The sequence below is a fragment of the Chiloscyllium plagiosum genome, chromosome 26 (genome assembly GCF_004010195.1).
Source record: "Chiloscyllium plagiosum isolate BGI_BamShark_2017 chromosome 26, ASM401019v2, whole genome shotgun sequence".
Classification (NCBI taxonomy): domain Eukaryota; kingdom Metazoa; phylum Chordata; class Chondrichthyes; order Orectolobiformes; family Hemiscylliidae; genus Chiloscyllium; species Chiloscyllium plagiosum.
In genome coordinates, this window is record NC_057735.1 from 8,719,531 (window position 1) to 8,746,437 (window position 26,907).

The 26,907-nt window shown below is 42.7% G+C and overlaps 1 protein-coding gene across 8 annotated transcripts in view; it reads right to left on the bottom strand.

The window, feature by feature from the left end:
* plekha6 (pleckstrin homology domain containing, family A member 6) overlaps positions 1-26,907 on the bottom strand; it is a 330,961-nt gene that overhangs the window by 53,656 nt on the left and 250,398 nt on the right. For all 8 annotated transcript variants that reach the window (XM_043716433.1, XM_043716439.1, XM_043716436.1 and 5 more), the window contains 6 exons: positions 25,756-25,860; positions 19,610-19,682; positions 18,972-19,072; positions 8,676-8,851; positions 5,545-6,012; positions 141-621 (listed from right to left, as the gene is read on the bottom strand). In XM_043716433.1, the coding sequence (XP_043572368.1) occupies positions 141-621; positions 5,545-6,012; positions 8,676-8,851; positions 18,972-19,072; positions 19,610-19,682; positions 25,756-25,860 (1,404 nt within the window). The remainder of the gene's footprint in view (positions 1-140; positions 622-5,544; positions 6,013-8,675; positions 8,852-18,971; positions 19,073-19,609; positions 19,683-25,755; positions 25,861-26,907) is intronic.

Sequence of the window (26,907 nt, forward strand, 5' to 3'; positions counted from 1 at the left end):
TGGAGGGACTGTCTTATGAGGACAGTTTGAGTAGGGTTTAGCCTATCCTCAATGATGCCGGCATGCAGTGAATTAATCATAGGGACGTTGTGTATATATTTAATCAGACCATTCAAAGTGTGGACTGTGAGGTGAGTTACCTTTGCACTGCGAGACCGGCGCAGCGTGTAGGCTGGATGGCCAAACACTTCGTCCCTTTGGGGCGGCAACCTATCAAACCGGGCGCTTGGAGACCTCACCGGAGAGTAGACCCGATTCACCACGAGGGGTCCTTGGGATGGTGAGCGAGGTACGGAGCGGGAACGGGGCTGCAGGGACATCCTCCGCATTGTGCTGGTGATGTTGTCGACCTCATGGGTGTATGCCGGCTGTGCACCATGCCACACGGGCGACCCCTGCCCACTGTATGCCCGCCGGTCCTGCCAATCCCTCGGCAGAAACGCCGACTGTCGCTCGTCGATTGACCACCGCGCTATCATTCTGTCATAAGCTGGCACAGAACAAATACTGTCCGGCCGTGTACCAGGCTGTAAAAACTGCAAGTACTCATCTTGGTAATAGGGCGATAGCAGTCTATAATACTCTGGCGCATCTCTGGTTGGCGTGTGATATACCTGAGAGCTGAAAAAAAGAGATATCATCAGTGCCACAGGTGACCAATTTAGAAACAAACCAGAACTTGATGGAGAAACTCAGTAGGTCTGGCAGCATCTGTGGGAGAAAGCAGAGTTAACAGGTCAGGTCCAATGACCCTTCTTCAGAACTCTGACCACCGTGGATATTCCTTGTAGTTACAATGGCAAAGAGAGGCATGGTTTTTCATTTCACTACCCCCCACCCCACTCACTGTTTCTGCCATTCCAACAGGAAATGATCAAATTTTCAGCACGGGGAAGGTAGCATAGTGGCTCAGTGGTTAGCATTGCTGCCTCATGGCGTCGGGAACCCAGATTTGATTTCAGTCTTGGGAGACTGTCTGTGTGGAGTTTGCATATTCTCCCAGTCTCTGTGTGGGCTTCCTCCAGGTGCTCTGGTTCTTCCCAGTGTAAAGTTTGCAGGCTAGATGGATTGGCCATGCTAAAATTGCCCTGTAGTGTCCAGAGAAGTGGAGGATAGATGAATTAGCAATGGGAAATGTGGAGTAATAGGGTAGGGACAAAAACACCACAGATGCTGAAATCCAAGGTAGTCAAGCAGGCGGCTGGAAGAACACAGCAAGCCAGGCAGCATCAGGAGGTGGAGAAGTCAATGTTTCAGGTAAAACCCTTGTTCAGACCAAAACTTCGACCTCTCCACCTCCTGACGCTGCCTGGCTTGCTGTGCTCTTCCAGCCTCCTGCCTATCTACTTGGGTATGGGGCTGGATCTGGGTGGAACGCTCTTTGCAGGGTCAGTGCAGACTCGATGGGCTGAATGGCCTCTTTACACAATGTAGGGATTCTAATTATGCTTTCGATTTTGTACCCACACAGACACACGCTCAGCTTTGGATAGCAATCAGAAACAGTAGTATGAGGTGACTGTCTCTTCCCTATCCCACTGAGCTCCTACTGAGCCCTATGGTGGTGTCTGTAACATCCAACTGCCTTCATCCAATCTCCTCAACTTTTCTCAGCTAACTGTTGAGCGAGATGGTTTTGTGCAATGGACTTATCTCGTCTGATTGCTCCGGGTACAGCCAGTGAACCAGCAACCTACTATTTCAAGAATTTGGCCTCTCTCCGAAGTATATATATTTATCACCACCCAGGGATCATGATCAGACATGGTCATTAAAACAATTATTGGAAATTCTAGAGCATAAAACAGTTTGGAAAACCAATTTAAATCAGTCTCCAAGCATGTTGCTGGACACAGATGTTTAAATTCCCAACACGGGAAGGCAATAAACGTCAAATATAAGTCCATTTCAGGAGGAGCTGAATCCCAAAGTAGAGAGGTTTTGTTAAACATATGCAGAACGTTGGTTAGTCCACTCTGGAATACCATGCTTTGTTCTGGTCTCTATATTATAACCCTAACTCGATATTATGAAGAAGATATAAAGACACTGGAGAAGGTGCAAACTAAATCTATAGGAATGATGACATAACTGAAAGGTTCTGACCATCAGGAGAGAATGAATAGGCTGGGATCTTATTCTCTATAAAAGAAAAGGTTGAGAATCCATGCAAAGTGCCTTATTCAAACAAACAGAAGCTTACAGGACAGCCCTTCCCTGATGCATTCCCAATGGCAATGACTTGACCAATCACAGTTGAGCTGCCTGGTTTCAAGTTAAACATCAGCTTGGCAGTAAACTGTTCCCCAATACATTCTCCATGACACCCAAACAGGACTCTTTCCTCATGCAGTATAAATTGTTGTTCTCTTTGAGATTTGGCATTCTTGCAATTCTGTCCTGATGAGTGCAAGATGAAAGGCTTTGACAACATGTTGCTATTTTTCAGCAGTGATAGTACAGGTCATCAAATTGATAAAATATTTTATTAGGTAGATTAAAAGAGATGTTTCCACAAGAGGATTAATCCAAAAACTAAGGGACATGAGGATAAGAAAGTCACTAATGATTGGAATCAAGAATTCAGGAGAAATTTCTTTATGTAGGGAATTGATAGAACTGTGAGGAGAAAGTGAGGTCTGCAGATGCTGGAGATCAAAGTTGAAACTTTATTGCTGGAACAGCACAGCAGGTCAGGCAGCATCCAGGGAACAGGAGATTCGACGTTTCGGGCACAGGCCCTTCTTCAGGACATTCCCTGGATGCTGCCTGACCTGCAGTGCTGTTCCAGCAATAAAGTTTCAACAATTGATAGAACTGTACCTTACCACCATGCTGGTTGAAGTGACTAATATAGATTCATTTAAAGAAAAACAAAAACAGAAATTGCTGGGAAACTCAGCAGGTCTGGCAGCATCTGTAGAGAGAAAGCAAGGTGTAGTAACTGGAATGAGGTCAGCCAGGTGGACCTCATAGAATATGAGTTCCCTGATTGAAGCTGTTAATCTGACCCGCTCAGGGTGCCCTGACTGACATATTAAAACATGGGTGTCAGATATGCTGTCACTCAGAGTTGGCTCCGAGAAAGTTGGATCAGTATCAAGGACCCTCCATGTATAAATAAAGGGGGTCTTGGATACTGGCCTCTGTGGAGTTATTTCACAGAATTAATGTTTCAGGTCCTGAGACCATTTAAGGAGATGTTTTGATAAATAAAGGAGTGAAATGTAGCATTGATTGAGTTAGATGGTAGAGTGGGAAGTAAGTCACATGGACAGTAGCATGGGTCATAGGGCCTAATAGCTATCTCTGTAAAACTTTGTGTAATTCTACATAGCATTGGTCAGTTTCCATTTTAAGACAATACCAGATTCTAGTCCCATCACTGTTGGTCTGGCAAGGCATTCGATGTGCTATCAACACCTAAGTTCCAATTCCCTGCCTAAACCCCTCTCACATTTTACTTTCCTGTCCGCCTTCAATTCACTTCATAAAATCTAACTATTTAAAGGACTAGCTTAGCTCAGTTGGCTAGACAGTTGATTTGTGACACATTGTAACACCATAGGTTTTATTCCCACATTGGCTGAGGTCACCATGAAAGTCCTACCTTTCTCAAGCTTGTCACTCACCCAAGGTGTGGTGACCCACAGGTTAAACCACCTTCAGTCACCTGTCTCTAGTAATGGATAGCTGAAACTATGGAGATGTTACCTTGGTTTTCCTAGCACTGTTTTCCTGGTGATGGTGACTGGCTTAAGTTCATCTCTCCCTGTTACCTCTAGATTTTTAATTTCAATGGAAGACAGACTATACCAACAGGCACAAATTATCCGTTTAAAGTTTCCATTCTTCCTCTGTTTTCCATTATAAATTTCCCAAACCATCTCTGCAGAGGCCTTTGTTACTCCTTTCCTATCAAACTACTCTAGGAACTCTTACTGTCTGTTGGTATATTACTAACTAGCTTTCTTTTATACTCTGCTATCCGCATCTTAATTATCTTATTAGTCATTCTTTGCTGATTCTTAGTTAATCCAATCCTCTAACCTACCACAAATCTTTGCAGATGTGTAGTGTTCCTTTCAATTTAATATTACCCTTTCCTTCCTTACTTAGCCATGAATCCTTCTCAAACAAACAGTCTTTCCTTCTCACTGAGTTCAATCTTTGATGAGAATTATTAAGAAATCTCAAAAATGTGCCACTGGTAACTCTCCTCTCCTCACTTCTAACCTAATTTCCCAGTTCACCTCTGCCTTCATACCCTCAGATTTACCTTTATTTTGGTTTACAACACTAGTCATGACCCACACTTGACCCTTTCAAACTAAACTTAAAATTCTGAATGTAAATTTGCTCGCTGAGTTGGAAGATTCATTTTCAGATGTTTCATTATCATACTAGGTAACATCATGAGTGAGTCTCCAGTGAAGTGTTGGTGTTATGACCCACTTTCTATTTATGTGTTTAGGGTTCCTTGGGTTGGTGATGGCATTTCCTGAGGTGATGTCATTTTCTGTACTGATGTCATTTCCTGTTCTTTATAGGAACAGGAAATGGCATCACCAACACAAGGAAACCTCAACACGTAAATAGAAAGTGTATTATAACACCAGTGCTTCACTGGAGGCTCACTGATTATATTACCTTGTATGGTGACGAAATGTCTGAAAATGAACCTTCCAGCTCAGCGAGCAAACTTACATCCAGAACCTCAACCTGAGCTACAAATCTTCTCAAAACTCATTAACATAAAGCTCGACTGTGATTTGTTATTGTGGGGTGGCACAGTGGCTCACTGGTTAGCACTGTGTCCTCAAAGTGCCAGGGTCTCAGGTTCGATTCCAGCCTCGGGTGACTGTTTGAGTAGGGTTTGCACATTCTCCCCGTGTCTGCATGGGTTTCCTCCAGGTGCTCTAGTTTCCTCCCACAATCCAAAAGATGTGCAGGTCAGGTGAATTGGCCATGCTAAACTGCCCAAAGTGTTAGGTGAGTTAGTTAAGGGTAAATATAGGATGGGGGAATGGGTCTGGGTGGGTTACTCTTCGGAGGATCGGTGTGGACTTGTTGGGCTCTAGGGCCTGTTTCCACACTGTAGGGAATCTAGTCTAATCTAATCTCACCTCAAGGCTCCTTTAGCATGAGCTAATTGATTTACCTTGTTGCAATGTGTATTGCCAGCTCCAGATTAGCCCGATCTTTGATACACTCTAGAACGTACTTTAAGAAACTGACCTGAAAATACTATTAAAGCATTTTACAGGAGACCTTTGCCAATCTGTTTCTCTCCATCTATAGAATAGATTAAAGTCACCCATGATTACCGTGGTCCCTTTCTTACATGCCCCATTTATTTCTTCCCATAAACTCGGTTTTACAATATGGCTACTGTCAGGGGGCCTATAAACTCTGGCCACAAGGAACTTCTTTATTATTTGGTACATCTCCCCAAACTGATTGGTCATGAATGGCTTTGCCAGTGATGCCCACATTCTGCAAATGACTGAGATTTAACGTCGGGTTTTAGACATGCCCTCTCACCTCCTCAGTTCGTCCTGTGGGAGTGCGGATCTGCGCATGTTAACCCACTGTTGCAATTGAGTCAACGAGGATTGACGTTGTGCCATTTTCTCAGTGTTAGTACGTGGGACAAAGCCCCTTCGATGCACTGTATTCATCCCGTCCTGTTGTAAGTACTCCTCGCTGGGTCTACCAGGGGAAGCGTGTTGCCAGTTGTGCCCATTGGGTTGCACAGGCCTCTCGTGCCCTGGTTGAGTTCTCAGCTCTGGACCAGGGCTATTGGTGTCAAAGGGCACTTCCTGTACCGTCACACCATTGACCTTGGCTGTTGGCTCATTGCTCGAGTCCTTCTGCTCACTCTTCCTGTCGCATCTTTCGAACCCATCCATTTCACTTTGAACCCGATCTGAGTCGGGTTTAATCAGTTGTTTATGATTGCTCGTGTGGTTCAGTTCCAAAGTAGATTTTATTTCGTACTTCATCCCAGTGCTGCCAAAACAACAGAAAAACTCAAATTAGTGGCTCGTTCAATTGTGGTGAATGTGTTTTGTAACTATAGCCTTCCACCTCCATGCATTAGGATCACAGGGAAATGAGACATACTCAAATCCTGATGTACTCATGTAAGGTATCATCTGTCTGGTTAGCACATAATACAATACTTTTCACTGTATCTGGGTATACGTGACAATAATAATAAATCAATATGAGCAGGAGACCCTTTTTGACATGAAGATTGCGTAGAAATTCTCTACTGAACATCATGTCCCCCTTTAATTTGGGGAAACATTCTGCAAATTTCCAACCTGATTTTCCCAAAGATAGTCAAACTGTCTATAGTCACAGCTGTACAATGTTTTTGAGAGTGGGTATGATGTTGTAGTGATTATGTTGCTGCAACGTTGAAACCTGGGCAGTAGAACACCCAACAGCATACCAGTTCAAATCCCATGACAGAAGTTTTGAGAATTTAGTTTAATTTGCAATTAAAAAAAGAAAATCAAGAGCTGGCATCAAGAGTAACCAGAAAGCTGTCAAACTGACCCAAAATGGAAATGGTTCACCAAGTTCTTCAGGGCAAGAAGCCTGGCATCCTTACCTGGTCCACAACTATCTGTGACTTCAGTTCCACACCAATTTGACTGGATCAGTGGTGCTGGAAGAGCACAGCAATTCAGGCAGGATGCTGCCTGAATTGCTGTGCTCTTCCAGCACCACTGATCCAGAATCTGGTTTCCAGCATCTGCAGTCATTGTTTTTACCTTACCAATTTGACTGCCCAAGTTCAGTGGGTGACAGGGCAGGCAAACTGAACTTTATTTCAAAAGGAATGGAATATAAAAGTAGGGAGGTTTTGCTGTAAACATACAAAGCAACACTCAGATCACAGTTGGAATACTGTGAATGGCTTTGGGTCCTTTATCTAAGGCAAAATATACCGACGTTGGAGGCAGTCCAGAAAAGATTCACTCAACTGATATCAGGAATGGAGGGACAAATTTATCAGGAGATGTTGAGTAGATTCGGAGTGTACACATTGGAATTTAGAAGAATGAGGGGCAACCTTCTCGATATACACAAGATTCTGGAGGAACTTGACAAGGTGGATGCAGAAAGGTTGATTGTCCTTGTGGGACAGCCTAGGACCAGAGGGCACAATCTCAAAGCAAGGAGTCACATATTTGAGACAGAGATGAGGAGGAATTTCGTCTCTCAGAGGCTAGTGAAGCTGTGGAATTCTTTACCGCAGAATTGTCGAGGCTGGGTGATTACATATCTTCAAGGCTGAGAGAGACAGACTTTTAATCAGGAAGGGGACCAAAGAATATGGGGAAAAGGCGGGAGGTAGAGTTGAGGATTATCAGATCAACACAATCTCATTGAACAGTGGAGCATTGAACGGTGGAGCAGTTGTACAGGAAATGGAGGTTAATAAATGACAGCTATGTCCACACACCAAGGATGAAGTTTAAAAAGTACTTCAGGCAAAGTCAGGGCCATTAGAAGAGCAGACAGAATGAAGAAATGGAGAAAGTGAGGACTGCAGATGCTTGAGATCAGGGTGGAGAGTGTGGTGCTGGAAAAGCACAATCAGTCAGGCAGCATCCGAGGAGCAGGAGAGTCAATGTTTCGGGCAAAAGCCCTTCATCAGGAATGAAGCTCTGGCTCTTGTCCAAAACATTGGTTCTCCTGCTCCTCGGATGCTGCCTGACCTGCTGCACTTTTCCAGCACCATGTTCTCAAGAATGAAGGAATGGGGTATGTCTCAATGTATTCTGGACATGACTTGTGTACGTAAAATCGGGGAGGTGGTAGCACAGTGGTAACATCACTGGACTAATAATCCAGAACCCCAGGCTAAAGCCCTAGAAAACTTGGAATTTGAACTGAATTAATAAATCTGCAATTAAAAGCTAGGCTCAGCCAGGTGACTGTTCCTATGTCAACTGATGTACGTCTGACTTTGGTGTGGCTTGTAATGTTATCAGAAGATTGCAGGTTCCAGTCCTGCTGCTGCTATTTTAGGGCTCTTGGGGTGTAATGGTAGTGTTCACAACTCTGAGTTAGGAGGCCTGGGTTCAAGTCCCACATGCTCTGGAAGAATGTTATGACACATCTGAGCACATTGACTTAAATAAAAACACACCAAGACATTCAGTTGAATGGGTACATTGTGCAGTTCACAACAGGACACAGACTTGGCCCCACTCAACCAACTTGGCACTTCCAAACCTTAGAACGTAATGCCTAATTTTAGGGAGCTCTTGTGACATTGTCCCTAGCTCTGGTTCAAAAGGCCCATGTTAAAGACCCAACTGCTTCAGAGGTGTGTCAAAAAATCTTTGGATTATAAAATATCTAAAAACCTTCCATCAGGGAAGAGCAGGGAAATTTGCTAGTCTGACCTATGTATGACTCCTGACCGACAGCAATGAGGTTAATTCTTGATCATCCTCTGAAATGGTTGAACAAGCCATTCAGCTTAAGGGCAATTAGAATGGTCAGCAAATACTGGCCTTCCCATTGATGTCCACATCCATAAAAGAATAAATCCTATGAAACTAACGCAACTGCCAATGTTGTTCATTTTTGGCATGAACAAAAGGGGTATTCAGAATAGCACAATGTTTGTGAGTCTTCTATCACTGCACCTGTTCAATGGCACGGCCTGTATGCTCGCTGCTTCGTTCATCGCATTGATCCAGTCCTCCATCTCCGTCTTATTCTCTGCACTCAAGTAGTAAGTCCGGATACCTGCATGTTCAGCCTGATAATTAATGGAGCGGTCATTATTTTGAAAAACCTCTGGCTGTCTGCTTACAATCAGCTGTGGGAGAGATAGGGGATGTAATTGTCACTACTGAGACTGACTTGGTCACTGTTTTGAAAAAGAAGATTAAACTGGTAGACAACCACAACTGGAAGGCAACAACTTGACTTGTCCCACATGCTTGGGTCAGATTTCCTCCCAACTGGAGATTGGCATCAATGTGGAGCAGTCCCTTCACCGGTCGACAATGAGTTTGCAGCTGGCATTGCCAATGAGGCTTCTAGAAGTGACCACATGTGACAGGAGATTACCAGCCACCAGCCATCACTTGCACCAACCCCAGCATCTCTGCTGCTGACCTGTGTGAAGACAAGCCCACTTCAGAACGCATGGGCCCCACCAGAGCAGGCTCAGTGTCAGCATTAGGCTGCCCCTTTGCCCCCTCAACATCTCAAACAGGTTCCATCTTTAGCCGCTGTTTTCAGATCTGACAGACGGCAAGTGTTAGAGAGGAGGCACGGCCCATCACAAACGATGTTCCAGACAGGGTAATCATGACAGCCCTCACAAATGATTCTCCAGTTGTGTTTCTCTTTCAGTAACTGCCGCATTTATGTTACATTTAAGCCCAAATTGCACACCCTTTTCGTATCCATTCACCAGTCCGTTGTGTCAGCGCTCAGTGGGGAATGTGCATCTGTATTTTAATCAGCCAGTCTCTCATCTGTCTCCTATTGGGAAGAGATTGCAACACCCTCCCACAATGTTATTTATAATGTTCATTGTTAAATAGGAATTTGCTCCTTTTCAACCTTTCACCACCTGATGGTAGCACCCCAGGATGGTATCCAATATCTCCAGCAAAGGGAGTTCACCAGTGCCTGGAATGTCCATGTGGGAGCCCAGACAGTGACCAGATTTTCAACCATGGCGGGGGGTTAAAGCCATGACGGCTTGTGCAAGAGCTACTGGATAATGATCAGGGGCAGGGTCCAAAGCGCTTCGCACATGCCCTGTTTTCTGCGGAGATGGAGTATCTCAGCACTGGGTCCCACCTTGAGCACTTACCCCACTGAGGCATCTGAACAAGGAGGAAGTCATTTTATAAAATCAAAATCAACTGAGAATTATGGAATTATTAAGCTTGCAAAAAATGTGTTTTTATTAAAATGCAGCAACTTAGGGAAGAAATGGAAGCAACAGGTTAAAAAGTGTTGAAGCTCACGTTTCTCCCCACATGTCCAGCTTTGACTGGAGTCACATGGTAATGAAGTGTCTCTGAAGTTGCATCTCTATCCACTGGACAGCTTTAGACATTGGGAGCCTTTGTAAGTCTGGGTGTGGTTGGTAAGCAACACCAAACGTTGACTTATTGGTCAATGGGTATGTTATCAGCAAAGTTTGGATAAGGTGTCAGAACCTATACAGTCTAGAAACTCTCTGAGCTGCCAAGGCACCATCTAGAACATTCATGACTTAAAGGGTCGAAGGTGCCTTTTGCTACAAATGCTGGACAGTGTGGCCAGAATACCAGTGTCCTGGAGTGTACAACAGTCTGCATTCTCTGGAGCACAGCAGGAGGTGAGAACAAGTATGGGGTACCTCTAGTGCAAGTTCTCAAAGTGTGGCTGATGTGGGCAATGGGAACCTGGTCTCTTTGAACATGGGGAGCAACAAGCCCAGCCCTGCCCTCATCCAAAGACCAAGCAAGAGAAGGATAGCCTACATCCGAACAGGTATGCAGCACATTGAGATGCCACATGGACTCCACATTCTCAAGGAGGGTCACTGGACCCGAAACATTAACACTGATTTCTCTCCAAAGATGCTGCCAGACCTGTTGAGTTTCTCCAGCTATTTCTCTTTTCATTCTTCCTTCCAATGTTGGAAAGGGACAGGAGAAACAGAGAGTTTTAAAGATCATGGTAGCCTGCATTCGATAGAATCTCACTCTCTTGAGGTTGAGATTTTGCGAGGTGATGATTTTTGAATCTTGTGTCCTGTGCTGCAGATGGGATACAAACTGTTTTACACTCCATGGTTCCTGCAGATAGGAGCTGTAGGTCATTTGATTTAACACGGATACTGGTTCAACACCACCTCGGTTAATTAGAAGAACTGGAAATTATACCTAGCTGAGATCCTGCAGAAATTCAAGACACGCACAATGCAGCCACTTCTTGTACAGGGGAGTCCTCGGCCATGGGTGGAAAAGATAAAACATCAGAACAACTAGCAGAGGTTAACAGAGAGAAGCAGCACACTCACCATAATGAGAACAACCTTTTGGAATATTCCTGGGTATTAAGACTGAAAGTGCAGAAGTTACAACCGCTATTTTGGGGCAGAATTTTTATATTGCTTCTTATAACAAAAAACAAAGGCTTTGAAGACATTGTGGTCATGTCTAGATGCCTAATCAAGAATTCCAAACTGATGCTTCAGAGATAAAAGTTCAAATCCCACCAGGATAGCTGGAAATTAAATTGAAAAAATGATAATGAAACAAGTAGATTGTGATTAACAGCCCATCTGGTGTACCAATGTCCTTCAGAGAAGGAAATCTGTCACTTTCTAAAAAACCCTTCAGGTTCAGCCTAGTTTCTTATGCTCAGGTGGGGGAAATGCACTGCTACTGTATGGGAGGCAAAGGCTTTCTGGTATTGTTGCTGGACTGTTAACCCAGAGAACCAGGTAATGTTCTGGAAACCTGGGTTCAAATCCCACCACAGCAGATCTGAACCCAATAAAAATCTGGAGTGAAGACTGCAAATGCATTGTTAATTGTCAAAAAAACCCATCTAGGGAAGGAGACTGCCATCCTTACCCAGTGTTGTTGACATGACCCACTGCAATGTGGTTGATGGGTAATAAATGCTGACCAAGCCAGGGTTGGCCCCAATTATGTATGAATGATTTAATATAAGACCTTACCAGCTTTGTGCCAACATGTGACTCCAGACCAACAGCAGAGCAGTTGACTTTTAACTGCCCTTTGAAATGTCACTCAGCGGTGCTCACCACCTTCTCCAGGCACTAAGTGCTTGTCATCTCTGTGACCTCATGAACTAAGGGTGAATCATCAAAACCTCATGCCATTCCCAGTGGGACAAGAACCTGAAAAGGCAAATCCCAGGCCTTTATTACAGTTCTGGGGACTGACGATGAGGTTTGTCAATGCTGGTTGGGTTATGCCTGAAACTGTTGAAACTTTATTGCTGGAACAGCACAGCAGGTCAGGCAGCATCCAGGGAACATGCCTGAAACTTCCATCTCATGTCATCCCACTTCCACCAGTTGGCCCCTTCAATAGGTATGAAACTAAAAAAAAATGAGAAAACTGCACAATTATTTTAATTCTCCAATGGTTTTTCCTCCTGAGTGTTGCACAGTGCAGAATGGGATTGACTTCAATCTCTGACCTTTGGAAACTCCAGGATGAGCTGGGAGGGTTGGGGATGAGCTGAGATCTGTAGGTTATAGGTGCTGCACCAGAAGTCACCAATAGCCTATGTTTTAAGGCTGAGGCAGCTGACGTTAAAGAAACTGAAAGTAAACTGTTGGGAAAAAAAGCGGTATTAACCTGCTTTGGTCGTGTTGATATTTTCTGTTCGCGTGGTGCAATCTGAATTGATTAGCCAGCCACTGTTCTCAGTCACTGGCAGCCCGCAAGCATAGCACTGTCTGTGCCAGGAATTATTCATTTTAAGTGGAAACTAAGGCACAATCATACTGCTGACCCCTTGAAGGATGAACTACGCTCTGAAAAACTATTGGAATCTTTCAGTGGCAGTGCATTTCCCTCACCTGAGCATTTGATAGCACATAACAAACAAGGCTGAACCTGAAGGGTTTTGTAGAAAGCTCTTTCCCCTTCTACTCACACCCAATAGTTATACAGACATAGAGATGTCCAGCACAGAAACAGACCCTTCTGTCCAACTTGTCCATGCTGTCCAGATATCCGAACTTTAGTCCCATTTGCCAGCATTTGGCCTAAATCCCTCTGAACCCTTCCTAATCATATACTCATCCAGTTGCCTTTTAAATGTTGTAATTGTACCAGCCTCCACCACCTCCTATGGCAGCTTATCACCCTTCACACATCACCCTCTGTGTGAAAACGTTGCCTCTCAGGTCCCTTTTAAATCTTTCCGCTCACACCTCAAACCTATGCCCTCTAGTTTTGGGCTCCCCTACTCTGGGAAAAAGACCTTGACTATTCACTCTATCCATGCCTTGCATGATTTTATAACATCTATTAGGCACCCGTCTCAGCCTCTGACACTCCAGGGAAAACTGCCTCTCCCTGTAGCTCAAACACACCAACCCTGGCAACATTCTTGTAAATCATTTCTGCACCCTCACAAGTTTAACACCATCTTTCCTCAAACAGGGAGACCGGAGTTAAACACAGTATTCCAAAAGTGGCCCAACCAATGTCCTGTACAGCTGCAACCTGACATCTGAACTCCTATTTGTCAATGCACTGACCAATAAAGGAAAGCATACCAAACCATTAAGTGTATAAGTCCTGCTCTGATTTGCCTTTCCAAAATACAGCACCTCACATTTATCTAAATTAAACTCCACCTGCCACTCTTCAGCTCATTGGCCCATCTGATCAAGGTGCAAAACTAAAATGGAGTGGAGGAGTTTTGAACTGCTGCAACGTGCTTGGAGGTAGAACCATCTCTGACTCTTGTTGGTCACCACCCATTGACAGAACAGAATCACCCTTTACAATGAAAACTGGACCTCGAGACATTTCCGAGTGTTTGAGCAGTTGTGCTAACGTCAGACACTTTGGTTACATGCAGATCATAATAAGATCTCAAGATGCCTCTTCTCACCTGGCAATGTCAGCCCCGCAAATATTTGCTACAGGAGGTCAACTTATACAGTCAGTTCTGATATAATGTGATAGTTCCGTTCTTGTGCGATCTCACGTTTTAAGAAAATCGCGTAATAGCCGCATTATTTAAACTAATGGGGCCATAATCAGATAATAGCTAATACAGATAAGGAAAGTTTGTGTTCTGCAAATAGTAGTCTAAGTTCTTCAATTACATTACAGCAAATTTATGTTGAAGAAACTCACGTTAAAGCAGAACCGACTGTACTCTGTTTGTTTTGAAACTTCACCTTAGCTCCGATCTCAGTCTGAGTTCATGATTTTGCTGGTCAATTTTAGGTAAATGCTACCCAGAGACACTAAACTGCTTAGTCTCAGTCTCTGAAGCAATGGGAACATTTAAATTATCTGCAAATACACAGTGGTCAAACCAGCACATGACCACCTTGCTACTCCTGCCTGGTTTAAGTACAGAACTACAAACAGTACCCCCAGCAGAGTGACTATATCTAATGTACTATGCTACAATTTGGCAGCTGGATTAAAGAATATTTTTGGTTTTAAGATGGGGGAGAGGGGAACGTGAAGCTATGTGAGCATTCACAGACTGGATTTGTCAGAAATAAACTTCAAAAGTGAAGTATTGACCTCCTCAAGGCAACAGTGCACAGTCAGACTTATAACAAACACCCAGCCACTCTCCCACCCTTTTCAAGGACAATGGAGCTTCTTTTTCCTGCTCTCTGTTCATCTGTTCATGTAATTGTTTGTCCAACCAGTGAGGCAAGAGGTTAGATTAGGAACATGCTGTTGCCATGTGCACTGGGGATCAGCCACACTTTATAGATACCAAGCTTCAGCAATCTCTATAACAAGCAGCCTGATCTGGCGCATCTGCTCTTAGCCTGAACCCCAAGATGGTAGTCACGTGTCTTCAGAAAGCACTCTTCATCCATGATAATTCTTCTATAACTGGCACTTCAGACTTGCTGTGAAACAAGCATTTTGTGTTTCCTATCATTGAATCTTACTTGACTGGAATTATTTCTTGGATTAGGTTGTAGCAATGCCTTTTATGAGTTTAATTATCACTCTCAGGTCAATATGTTAGCTTCAGCACTTCTCTAAGTCACTTTTGCCCAAAGATTGAAATTTGATTTTATTCCTGTAAACCTGCCGTAGGACCATAAGCATCTGAGGGGAAGAGTTGGGATCAAAATCCTTTGTCAGATTCAATTAGTTGAAGGTTTTTAACCTAAAACATTCATTTGAGCGCATTCTGTTCTAGATTCTGATGGATTTGCTGCCTTTTCTCATTTGCAGTTCAGACTTGGGGAAATTAAAAGCTTTTTATTAAAACTTTGTTTCTTTTTTGCTTTCATCATCCAAACTTGTCAGTGTGCCTGATCTGTCTGAAAATAAACTCTATTGTAGAATGATGCAGCACAGAAGGAACCCACTTGGCGTGTCCGCCCTACACTATGTGCAATGAAGCTGCAAGCATATTCTTTCTAAACAATTTGGCCACACAGCGTGCAGACAGAACCTTTCCACCAAACATGCAGGACACTTAGGGAGCAGAATCCAGAGACACAGTTATAGACAGACACATACCCACAAGAGAAACAACATTCAAACATAAGTATATGTGCTCTTCCTTTTATATTTTATTCACTCATGGGATGTGGGCATCGCTGGCTGGCCAGCATTTATTGCCCATCCCTTGTTGCCCCTTGAGAAGGTTCTGGTGAACTGATTTCTTGAATCATTGCTGTTCAGTTGCTATAGGTTCACCTACAATGCCATTAGGGAGGGAATTTCAGGAGTTTGATCCAGCAACAGCGAAGAAATAGTGATTTTTTTTCCAAGTCAGGATGGTGAGTTGTTTGGAGGGGAACTTGCAGGTGATGTCCTCCCAGATGGAAATGGAGGTGGGTTTGGAAGGTGCTGTCTGAGGATCTTAGGTGAATTGCTGCAGTGCATCTTGTAGATGGCACACTCTGCCGTGACTGAGTGTTGGTGGTGGAGGGAGTGGATGTCTGTGGTTGTGGTGCCAATCAAGTGGGCTGCTTATTTCTGGATGGTGTCAAGCTTCTTGGAACACATTACATCTGTTGCATGTGCGTATATGTGTTGATATGCCTCTCTTGTTGTACATCTCTGTGTGTTTACTGCAGGTAAAAGAGTGCATGTCGAATTAATTAAGGTATGTTGAGTTTACACAAACCAGAGAATCTCACTGGTGTTATCTATTGACTTAATTTGAAGTAAAATCAGGGAAGTCACATCAATCACGTTACCATGTCCCAAATCTAAGAAGCAGTGCATCTCTTTACTATGGGAGCATGTCTACAGACAAACATAGGAAATAGAGTAGGCCATTCAATCTTTCAAATGTGTTCCGCTATTCAATTAAATAATGGCTGATTTGTATCTTAAATGCCTCTGCAAGACATCTTAAGGAGGTGTGTGTAAGTATTTTTGAAGGAAAGCTTTCGACCCTTGCATTACATAAAAATTTACAGGCTCCTGGACATGAAGAGGCAAACAAACAACCCTTTTGTTTGCAAACCTTATGCCGGAGAGATTGGGAAGTTTCACAGTAGATTTTTAAAAATTTGTCTTTTCATGCAAATGGCTGACCACATTTTAGCCACCTCAAGTTATCAGACAAAGTCTCAGGAACAGTTGTGGCTGTGATTGTGTGTGACACCAGCACAAGCTAACAAAGACACCACTCAATCACCTCTGTAAGGCTATAGCGAATTGAGCCAGGCCCTCTGCATCAAGACTGACACAATGTTTGTGTTTCCAAAATCAAATAACTTCCAAATAAAGATTCATTTCCACAAGTAAAATTTGGAATCTAATAAAAAAAGTTTGGAGAGTTTACACATTGAGTAACAGATGGACGAAAATGATTTACGGGCTGAAATCTAACTGAGGTATTAAGAAAAGGGCATGGAAGCTCCCTTTTAACTATAGTGGCTACACAGCACCTAGAACCCAGGCTCCATTCCAGTCTTGGAGAATTGTCTGTGTGGAGTTTGCACATTCTCCTCATGGCTGTTTGAGTTTACTCCAAGTGCTCCAGTTTCCTTCCACGGTCCAAAGATGCGCAGGTTGGGTGGATTGGCCAGGCTTAAAAATTGTTCATAATGCAGGTTTGGTGGGTTAGCCATGGTAAGTGTGGGGTTATGGGGATAGGGTGTGGGCGTGGATCTGAGTGGGATGCTCTTTGAGTGCAGATTCTATGGGTTGAATGGCCTCTTGCTGCATTGTAGGGATTCAATGATCCCTTTCAAGGAGAGATTGATAAGATTTCTGATTATCAATGGCGTAAAGAGCTATTGGGACAATTTGTTTACAAAACATTGAATTGTTCAATCAGTCACTGAGTAGCAAAGCAGACTTGGACTGAATAGCATACTCCTGCTCCTATGTTCCAATGTCAGGTTTAATGATACAGTATACTAGATATCCTATAGTGACTGACAGATTCCCATCTCATCAAAGATTCTAATTTGTAATTAATTGATATTTTGGAGTGAGGTACACACTATAATCTAATCAAAGTTCATATCATATGATGTACTGTGGGAGTTGCTTGTTAGCTATTCCAGATTTTATTAATACTGCATTTTGAAATCTGTTTATGTTCGCTTTATTTCAATGTTACATTCCCTAAGACATGGCAAGTTTCCTTGATCTCTTATTGTCTGCTGTTGAAAGGTTAAGATTATGATCTCATTCCTGTACTGTTCTCAGTATTTATCGAACCATCGATCTCCACTAACAAGGAGATTCCAAGGGCAGTGCTAAATGTGACTGAAGCCCTAACGAAATCTCCTGCTGAACAGTTTAATGAGGCTACAGTTCTGACACCTGAGGCTCTGCTGATAAATGTCTTACATTTTTTTAAAATGCAATGAATACGACTCAAAATGTCTAAAACAGCCAGTTGCAAGGGATCTCATTGTGTAGGAGGATGTCCATTGTAATTGTATCTAACTCCACAAAGTTCTTGGGCTAACTCTAAATCATTACATGCAAAGCAATAGAACAAGCAGGGCTATGTTAACCAGGAGATAGTACTTGAGGGGTGAGCCTTCAATGAAACAAAATGATGGAGTTAGTCATCACAAAGTGGTCACTCATTTACTCTGAATTCTCAAATGAAACAGTCATTAAAATTGTTGCATCCAATCTTGAGAAATTACAAAATATCTGTTGAAAATGACGAGCCCAGGATGGACTATGAAGCAATGACCAGGTTGTTGAGAAGATGATCAGAAAATGTTTCCTACATGTTGAGGTTTGTGAATTTCCAGAAATATCTTCAGACAAGGGACCACTTTGTGTCACGAAAGAGGGGAGACACCAGAAGTAATAAAGCCACGAGAGCGAACAACAAATACAACGAGGACAGAATCATCAATAATACAAGGAAACAACAGATAAATGCAAAATATTAAACAGTAACACTTAAACAAGGCATTTTGTGCAGCATGTGCTGAAGCTGGGCTTTGTAACACCCCAAACCTCAGAATCTTTTGGGCAGTTTCATGTGTTCCGACTGGGGCTGCTTCTGGAGATTTTATCACATGACATCCTAGTCACACACATCCCAATCCACTACACTCCCACCACTGGTCTATCCTGCAGGTGTTACCTTTCTACAGCCAATAGGAAAGGGAACAAACACTTTGCTGGCCAATCAAATGAAGCTCCACCATTTGCAAAACAGCCTTTCATTCCCCATCCCCAATAATTAACAAAATCATCGATACAAACGAGAGAACAACTCAGATTTCTGTTCAATGTTCCTATTGTTTTTCACCTGAGTTGCAACTAAAAGTGATCCTGAAATTAATCAATAAGTTTCTGGAACCTCCAGGATAATCATGGAGCAGTCTCAACACCAGAACCCCATCCCCTTTCTGAATGGAAAGGCAATGGAACAGGGATCAATTTTAATACAATTTTTGGATTGGCAATTTTCAGTTCATGAGGCATTTTTTGCATAACTGAAGAGTTAAAAAATATTAGGGTACTTATGGTTTTCTTTAATTTCTCCCTCCGCTGACCCCTCAACATCCCCACCTGTCTGACTAAACTCACCGACAGTCTGTCTGGTGTTAAAAGCACCAAAAACACTTTGGTGCCTCTCCCCAAATGGCTGGCCTTCAAACGTAAGCCGAGGTGCGGAATGCCATCGGACTGGCACCCATTACGGGCATCACTTTCTGTCTCAATCCTGCCCTGGCACAAAACCTACAAACGATTTCTCAGGGAGCAGTTTCAGAGAGAGCACTACGTCACCTTGAAGGCGTGCTTGCGGCTGATGTTGTCCGAAGGTTGAACAGGGCTTATTCGGAAGCTGAACAATGGGATGCTCGCCAGAACTGCATCCTCTTTCTCATCTGGATTCAAAAACAAAACTCACTGTTACTGAATTATCTTTCTTGGAAGACCGCTCTTTCGCACGTACCACTCTGCATAAGGAAGGAGAGGTTACAAGAATAGACTGTGATTGGCCCTCCTGCCTGATCTGAATGCTAGCGAATGAATGGCTTCATGCGAATGAAGAATTGCAGCCGTTGACACACTAAGTCCAACACTAGCTTTGGGTTTCCCTGGCCTCGATTACCATTGTTTGCAAAGTACACCCCCACTCTCCTCCCAGCCCCTCTCCCCAATACTCACCTTGTGTCTGTAACCTCTCCCTCAGCTACCTGGGGTGTTGTCTCTGACTGCCCAGTCTGTTACTTAAAATAAGGCTGTTACTTAAACTAAGGCTTGACCATTAAAATGACGCATTCCTGATTTTAATCCCTCCACCACTGAGGGCAGTGCTCTCAACTGCTGAGGCTCAGGAATTCCCTCCCTAAACCTCTCGGCACCACTATCTCTCCCTCTCCTCCTGAAATGCTATCTCTTTGACCAGGTTTGATGGTTACCTCGGTAATAGAAGAGGCAGCGATCTGCCAGCACAAACCAGCGCTTGTTCCAGGACTTCACTCCTGAACTTGCCTGTCAAAGATAAGGACAGTTATGACCTTCGCATTGATAAGAGTGAAGACAATTAGCAAGGCAACAGTCAACATTTCCCAGTCATCCAACACCATTCCCTTGGTCAAAATAATGGATGCATCCACCTTGGATTTAAAGAAATTAATGGCTATTCCCATCAAAACATATTATCCTCATCAGATGCTGTTGACACCCTCACAATCTCAACCTACAACAGCAAAGTTTGGAAAATGTTGAAAATCTGAAAAGGTTGCTAAGAAATGATGGCGTCATGGTAATGGAATTAGATCAGTAATTTAGAAGCACAAGCTAATGTACTTGCGACAAGGGTTTGAATCCCACCATGCAGATCATGAAATTTGAATCCAGTGGAGTCTGGAATTAAAGGCTCATCCAAAGGTCGCAAAAGCCCATCCACTTCACTGATGTCCTTTAGGAAATGGGAATGGCCTACATGTGACTCCAGACCCACAGCAATGTGGCTCATGCTTAAATTATCCAAAAAGAATGAGAACAAATGGCTGGGGTAGCCAGCAATGCTTAGGTTGCACTAATGAATAAAAAATGGCTGGAAATATTCAGAAGGTCTGACTGTGTCTGTGGGGAGGGGAACAGAGTTGATGATTAATGCTTTTTCTCTCTTTGTAAAATTGATGGGCATTTCTCCAAGTTTCTTGCTTCTATAGCAAATATATCCTGCTCTGCAGGTGCCAAAATATCACCAAATGGAAAATACTGCAGCTGGTAGAAATCTAACATCCTGGAAAATTCTGGAATTCTGTTGAACAAAAGCTGAGTAGAAATGACTGCCCTGATACTGGCAGTTGGGAAATCCAGGAATGTGGAAGTTTTGATTAACTTAACTACTGGACCTTATTAGGAGTTTTTTTTTGTTAAATCAGGTTTTCTGCCTGGCAACTGGATACACTGAAGAGTTTATCCATTACTGAGCAGCAAAGCCAGTGGTCTACACTGCACAGTGTCACAGCGTATCTGCTGGGATTGTGGAAAGGCACAAATGGATTAGGTGGAAGTTGGGAAGGATAACACTTCAATTTGTGTGGAATTGGATTGGTACTTTCCCACTTGACATTAGTTCCTTCCCCCAATGGTTTAACACTTCATCTAGCCCTGAAGTGTTCATTGCTTGGCCATTACAGTTTGTTGCATTGCCTTTATATTCTATGCCCAGTGAATGGCTTTACAACGAGTCCTTGCACCTACTTGGCTTTGGGCTGCGTTGTTATGACTCTCTACAGTGATGGCCCTTCACTTCTGTAAACAATTTGATCTTGATTGGCTTTGTGCTCGGTTTTGAAAACTTGGCACGGATTTCATGCGGCTGAGAGTTTGACTCATGTCTTTGAAACAATGAAAGTTTCTGTTGTCCAAAGCTTTCTTATAAAGCAACACAAACTGCAGCAGATAAAGTTTAAAAAAAAAAGTTCCTACAATCCCACTTTGTGAAGAGAAGGGATGGATGCTTCAGAGGATTCTGGGAGACTTTTCAATGTTTGGTAAAAATGTAACTGATCATAAGATCTCATTTTAGACACTAACTGGACTTTCTGCACTTCCTTTTGACTGCCCACACATTTTAATACAATCCCAGTTCAACATACCCCTGTGACATTTTATCAAATATCACTACAAGACAGGTATTAAATCCTTTACTTTAAATCAAAAAATAAAACTCATGCTTCATATTAGTTCTTTTGCATTAATTAAAGGCATCATTCAAACACTGTTGTACAGATCTGCAGTGGCAAATTCATTTCCCTGCACTGATTTAAAATATGTGCAGGATCTTAAATTTAATAACAGCACAGAGTTCATGCATCTATTCCTGCTGAATAAGCACCAATGTAATGCAGAGAGCCTATCTGACCCTGCTGAATGGGGAACAAGTTACACAGCGAGTAACCCTTGCACTGCTGCATAACCAGTAAATCTGTGCTGTCAGCTATTCTCTATTCAGCAAGGGATAGATCACACCAAGAGAAATCATGACCATGTTAACTACCAACACCGATTAGTTATAAAAAGAGTAGCAAATGCAGTGAAATCATAAATGCAGATGTGAAGAAGCTTATAGCTTTACTGGAACTAATGTGCAGAGCAAGTAATTTGCACCTGTTATGTGGTGACTAACTCCTGCACAATAATTTCACAGTCACCCAGCATAAACCTGGGCATAACTAATTGGAATGCCAAAGTACCAACATTGATTTCAATGGGAACTTTATAGAAGCAGCATTTAATGCAGATTCGTTTATTTTGCAATTAGCCGTTAACAATGTGTAGTATTTTTGGCACCATGTGGAAGTGATCTCCAACACGTCTTAAAGATACTGCTTGATATGACGAAATGCAAACACAATTTCAGCACAGGTTTCTAGTTGACAAGCTATAGGTCTGTAAATTTGTGAAAGGATAATATTCAGGCTTGGGCTGATAAGTGGCAAGTAACATTTCGTGCCACACAAACATGGCCAATGTCCAATAAGAGATAATCTAACTATCTCCCCTTGATGTTCAATGGCATCAAAGTTGAAACTTTATTGCTGGAACAGCACAGCAGGTCAGGCAGCATCCAGGGAACAGGAGATTCGACGTTTCGGGCACAGGCCCTTCTTCAGGAATGGCATCACCATTGTTGAATTGCCCAATATCAATATCATTGAAGTTGTCATTGATCAGAAACTGAACTGTATTAGTTTAAAAGTAGCTACAAAAGTAAGTCAAACTCTGGGACATTTTGATGAGTAATTCACTTCCAAATTTCCCAAAGCTTGCCCACCATCTGGAAGGCACAAGTCAGGAGTGTGATGGAATGTTGCACAATTGCCTGGATGAGTGCAGTTCCAATACCACTGAGGACAAGGTGGACAGCTTGATTGGCACCCCATCTAACACCTTCAACATTCACTCCCTCCATCACCTATATACCTATGTACCATCTACAAGATGTACTGCAACAGCTCACCAAGGCTCCTTAGATAGCATCATCAAAACAGGTGTCATCTACATCCTAAAAGAATAAAGGCAGCAGATACATAGGAGCACCACCACCTTCAAGGTCCTTTCTAAACCAGTCACCATCCTGAACTAGATCACTATTCCTTCCTTGTCACTGGGTCAGAATTCTAACCATGTGCCCACCTATAGCACAAGGACTTCAAGCGGTTCAAGAAAGCAAATCACCACTACTTTCTCAAGGACAGTTAGGGATGGTCGATAACATCTGGTCTAGCCAGTAAAGACTATATCCCATGAATGAATAATAAAAAACGTCACTCGGCAGACAAAGGCAGACTGCCTTCAATAGGTTAAACACAAAGAACTGTGGATGCTGGAAATCTAAAACAAAAGCAGAAAGTGCTGGAGAAACCCAACATTTCTGGCAGCATCTGTGGAAAGAGGAACAGAATAATTCCAGTGACCCTACAGATGCTGTCAGACCCTGCTGTGTTCTTCCAGTGTTCTCTGTTAGTGCTTCCAGCAGTTGTGACGTAAAGAGCAGGATTGCCCATAAATACAACAATAAGTACAAGAGATAATAAAGGGGAAACCTCTCAACACAGATTTATGCGCTAATGAAATTCACCTTCAAAATGAGCAGTTGAAGCAGAAACGTGTCCAGTTCAGTTTATACAAATGGACAAACAGAACGAGGCAGAAGGACATGGACACAAGATGATTGATTTTAAAGAAAGATTTTCCAGGGTATGCAGGATTACAGAGCTGAGGTTGAAATCAGATCAGCCGTGACCATGGAGGAACAGGCTCGAAGGGCCGAGTGGTCTATTCTTATCTCTTGTTTGTACATTTGAAATGAAAGGAACTGGGTTTGCTGAAAGCTTTAGCGGAGTTGGGATGCTATTTTGCGGCTGTACAGGATGTTGGTGAGGCCACTTCAAGAATACTGCATACAAATGCTGGTCGCCCTGCTATAGGAAGGGTGGTGTTAAACTAGAGAGCGTATGGAAAATATTCACAAGGATGTTGCCTGGACTGGAGGGTTTGAGTTATAAGATGAGGCTGGATAGGCTGGGACTTCTTTCCCTGGAGCATAGGAGGCTTCATTGTAATCCCAGTTGTATCAACTCTGGCTCTGAAGGTATTAATGTTCATATTATAATAGCTCCACCCACTCTACTGACATCACACACAGTCTGTGGGTCAACACAAAGAGTTCTCTTCCAGTTTTCAGAGGGAGCAGATGAACTTGTATCAGCTCCCTAAGTTCCTAGTTCTGCCCACTATCCGCCTGACCAAATGCAGATGTACATGTTACTATCATGTAATAAGACTTCTTGTTATCTAACAACAATGCCTCTTCTGTAGATGGTCTCCAATGGTGTACCCTGTACCACTAATGGATAGTGCGACTCAAGACGAAGCAAAATTGAGCAGGATTGGTGGCAATGGTGACCTCAAACAGCCCTAACCCAGCACCACAGACTGGCAGAAGTGAAAGCTGCCACAAGGTGCCTACTGTGATCATGCAGGTAAAAAAAACACAACTTTGAACTGCACACATGGATGAAACTGGACCTTCAGAAGAGGAGGGATGGGAGAAACAAAAAAGGCTTAAATGCTTTTTTAAAAAATTAATAGCTGTGTGGACCAATACTGCGCTGCGTTGTTCTGTACAATGTTATTGTGGGGTTTAGCAATAAGACACATTATAGTATTGATGAAAAAAGACACATTTTGTCAAAGCCCTTCATCTTGCACACATCAGGACAATTTGCAAGAATACCTCCAAGACTGGTTGAGCATATTAAACAGAATGTTTCGTATGTTGCTTATGACAAGAAAGGGGATGACTTTACCTTACCAGTCAATGCTTGCGAATCTCACAACACAGCTTTTAGCATTAGATGTGATTCTGTAATTAAACAATGTTTTTTGGATAATCCTGAGTGCGTGAAGAATTATGCTACAGTTCAATTTAGACCTTGCAATATGGTGCACCTGTGTCTACTTGAAACTATGTAAATTAATATACAGGGTTCTGTTCTTTGCAGACAGAAACAACATGGACTCACATTGCATCTATTTCAACTCAACAAAATAGGCAACAGCCATTCGCTGGTTGATTTCTCAGGGTAATTCCCTAACCAATCAGAGTCAACCTGTTTGGTTCAAATGGTGAATGAATCTTGGCAGTTAACTGTCAATTAATAGTAATGGGATGCATTCTTCTGCGCAATACCTCTACCAATCAGATTCCACTTGGCAACTAGCTTTCTTCTGTCATGCAGTAGAAATATTGGTTTTCCCCTTGAATTGACATTCTTGTGAAGTTTCCTGACCCCGTGCAAGTTGAAAAAGCTAAACAAAGTGTGTCATGTTAGAGTATTAGAGATGTACAGCACAGAAACAGACACTTCGTTCCAACTCGTCCATGCCAACTAGATATCCTACATTAATCCAGTCCAGTTTGCCAGCACTTGGTCCATATCCCTTTAAACCCTTCCTATTCATATAGCCATCCAGATGCCCTTTAAATGTTGTAATTGTACCAGCCTCCACCACTTCCTCTGGCAGGTCATTCCATACACACATCATCCTCTGTGTGAAAAAATTGCCCCTTAGATCCCTTTTATATCTTTCCCCTCTCATCTATGCCTATGCCCTTTAATTTTGGACTCCCCCACCCCAGGAAAAAGACCTTGGCTATTCATTTTATCTCTGCCTTTCATGATTTTATATACCTTTATAAGGTCACCCCTCAGTCTCCAACACTCCAGGGAAAACAGTCCCAGCCTATTCAGTCTCTCCCTATAACACAAATCCTCCAATCCTGGCAACATCTTTGTAAATCTTTGCTGCACCCTTTCAAGTTTCACAACATCTTTCCTACAGCATAGAGGCCAGGATTGAACAGTATTCTAAAAGTGGCCTAACCAATGTCCTGTACCAATGTTTCAGCAAACTCAAGTCTTGCACTACTACATGTTATTTATATTTATTTTTAAATAGACTGTCACTGCAGGGCAAACTTGTGCCACTGTATCCCAGTTTGACCCCACTGCTGGTCAGTCAAACAGGAGTTATACTGTACCTGCTTAAACAACCAGCCACTCTTTAGGACATTGGCTTTCGGATTCCTCTTCATTGAGTTTGACCTTTTGCCAAAGGCAGCATTTTTCTTTGACGACCTGGAAGTCTGTTAAGAGACAACGTTAAAACAACTAGGTGAAAGATTAAAAGCATCAACTAAAGAGAAACAATGTGCCCCCTGCCATTCCTCACCTCCCTACACACTCCTTTTTAAGGGGCATAGCTAATACTAACCCTAACCATAAAGGAGAACGAAAACATATCAATGGAATAACAATATTTTATCTAGTATCTACTTCAGGCTCCAATACTTGCACTGCTCACTAATTGTTGAAAGCCTCAAAAATGTCACTAACATAGAAAATAGAAACAGGAGTGGCCTGTGAGCCTGCTCTGCCAATCAATATGAACATGGCTGATCATCTAACTCAGTCCCCTGTTCCTGCTCTCACTCCATAGCCTTTGATCATTTTAACTCTAAGAACTCTATCTAACTCCGTCTTGAAAACATTCAATGCTTTGACCCCAACCTGATCTGATTTGATTTGATTTGTACCGGGATACAATGAAAAGTTTTGCTTTGCATGTTAATGAGACAAATCATGCCTTACATAAGTACATCAGGATAAAAGTTCAGAATGCACAATATAGTGTTAAGCTACAGAGAAGGTGCGAAGAAAGATCAACTCTAACATAGGAAGTTTGGTAATAGTGGGAATAAACTATTTTTAAATCTGTAGATACATGTTTTCAAACTTTTGCATCTTCTGCTTTTAGAAAAGGGTGGAAGAGAGTATAACCAGGCTGGGAGGACTCTTTGATTATATTGGCTGCTTTTCTGATGCAGCAGGAAGTATAGATGCAGTCAATGGAAGGAAGTCTGGGTTTCATGATGGACTGGCTCTTTCTGTATCAGAGAATGCTGCAGGTGAAGAAGTTTCTCCTCATCTCAGCCCTAAATGGACGACCCTATATCCCCAGAATGTGACCCTTGGTTCTGCACTCCCTGACCATTGTGAACATCCTTCTACAGTTACTCTGTCTATTCCTGTTCCAATTTTAAATGTTTTTATGAGATTGCTCATCCCTAATTTTTCTAAACTTGCGTGAATATAGTCCTTCAATCCACTAGCAAGTACACCACTTCCAGGAC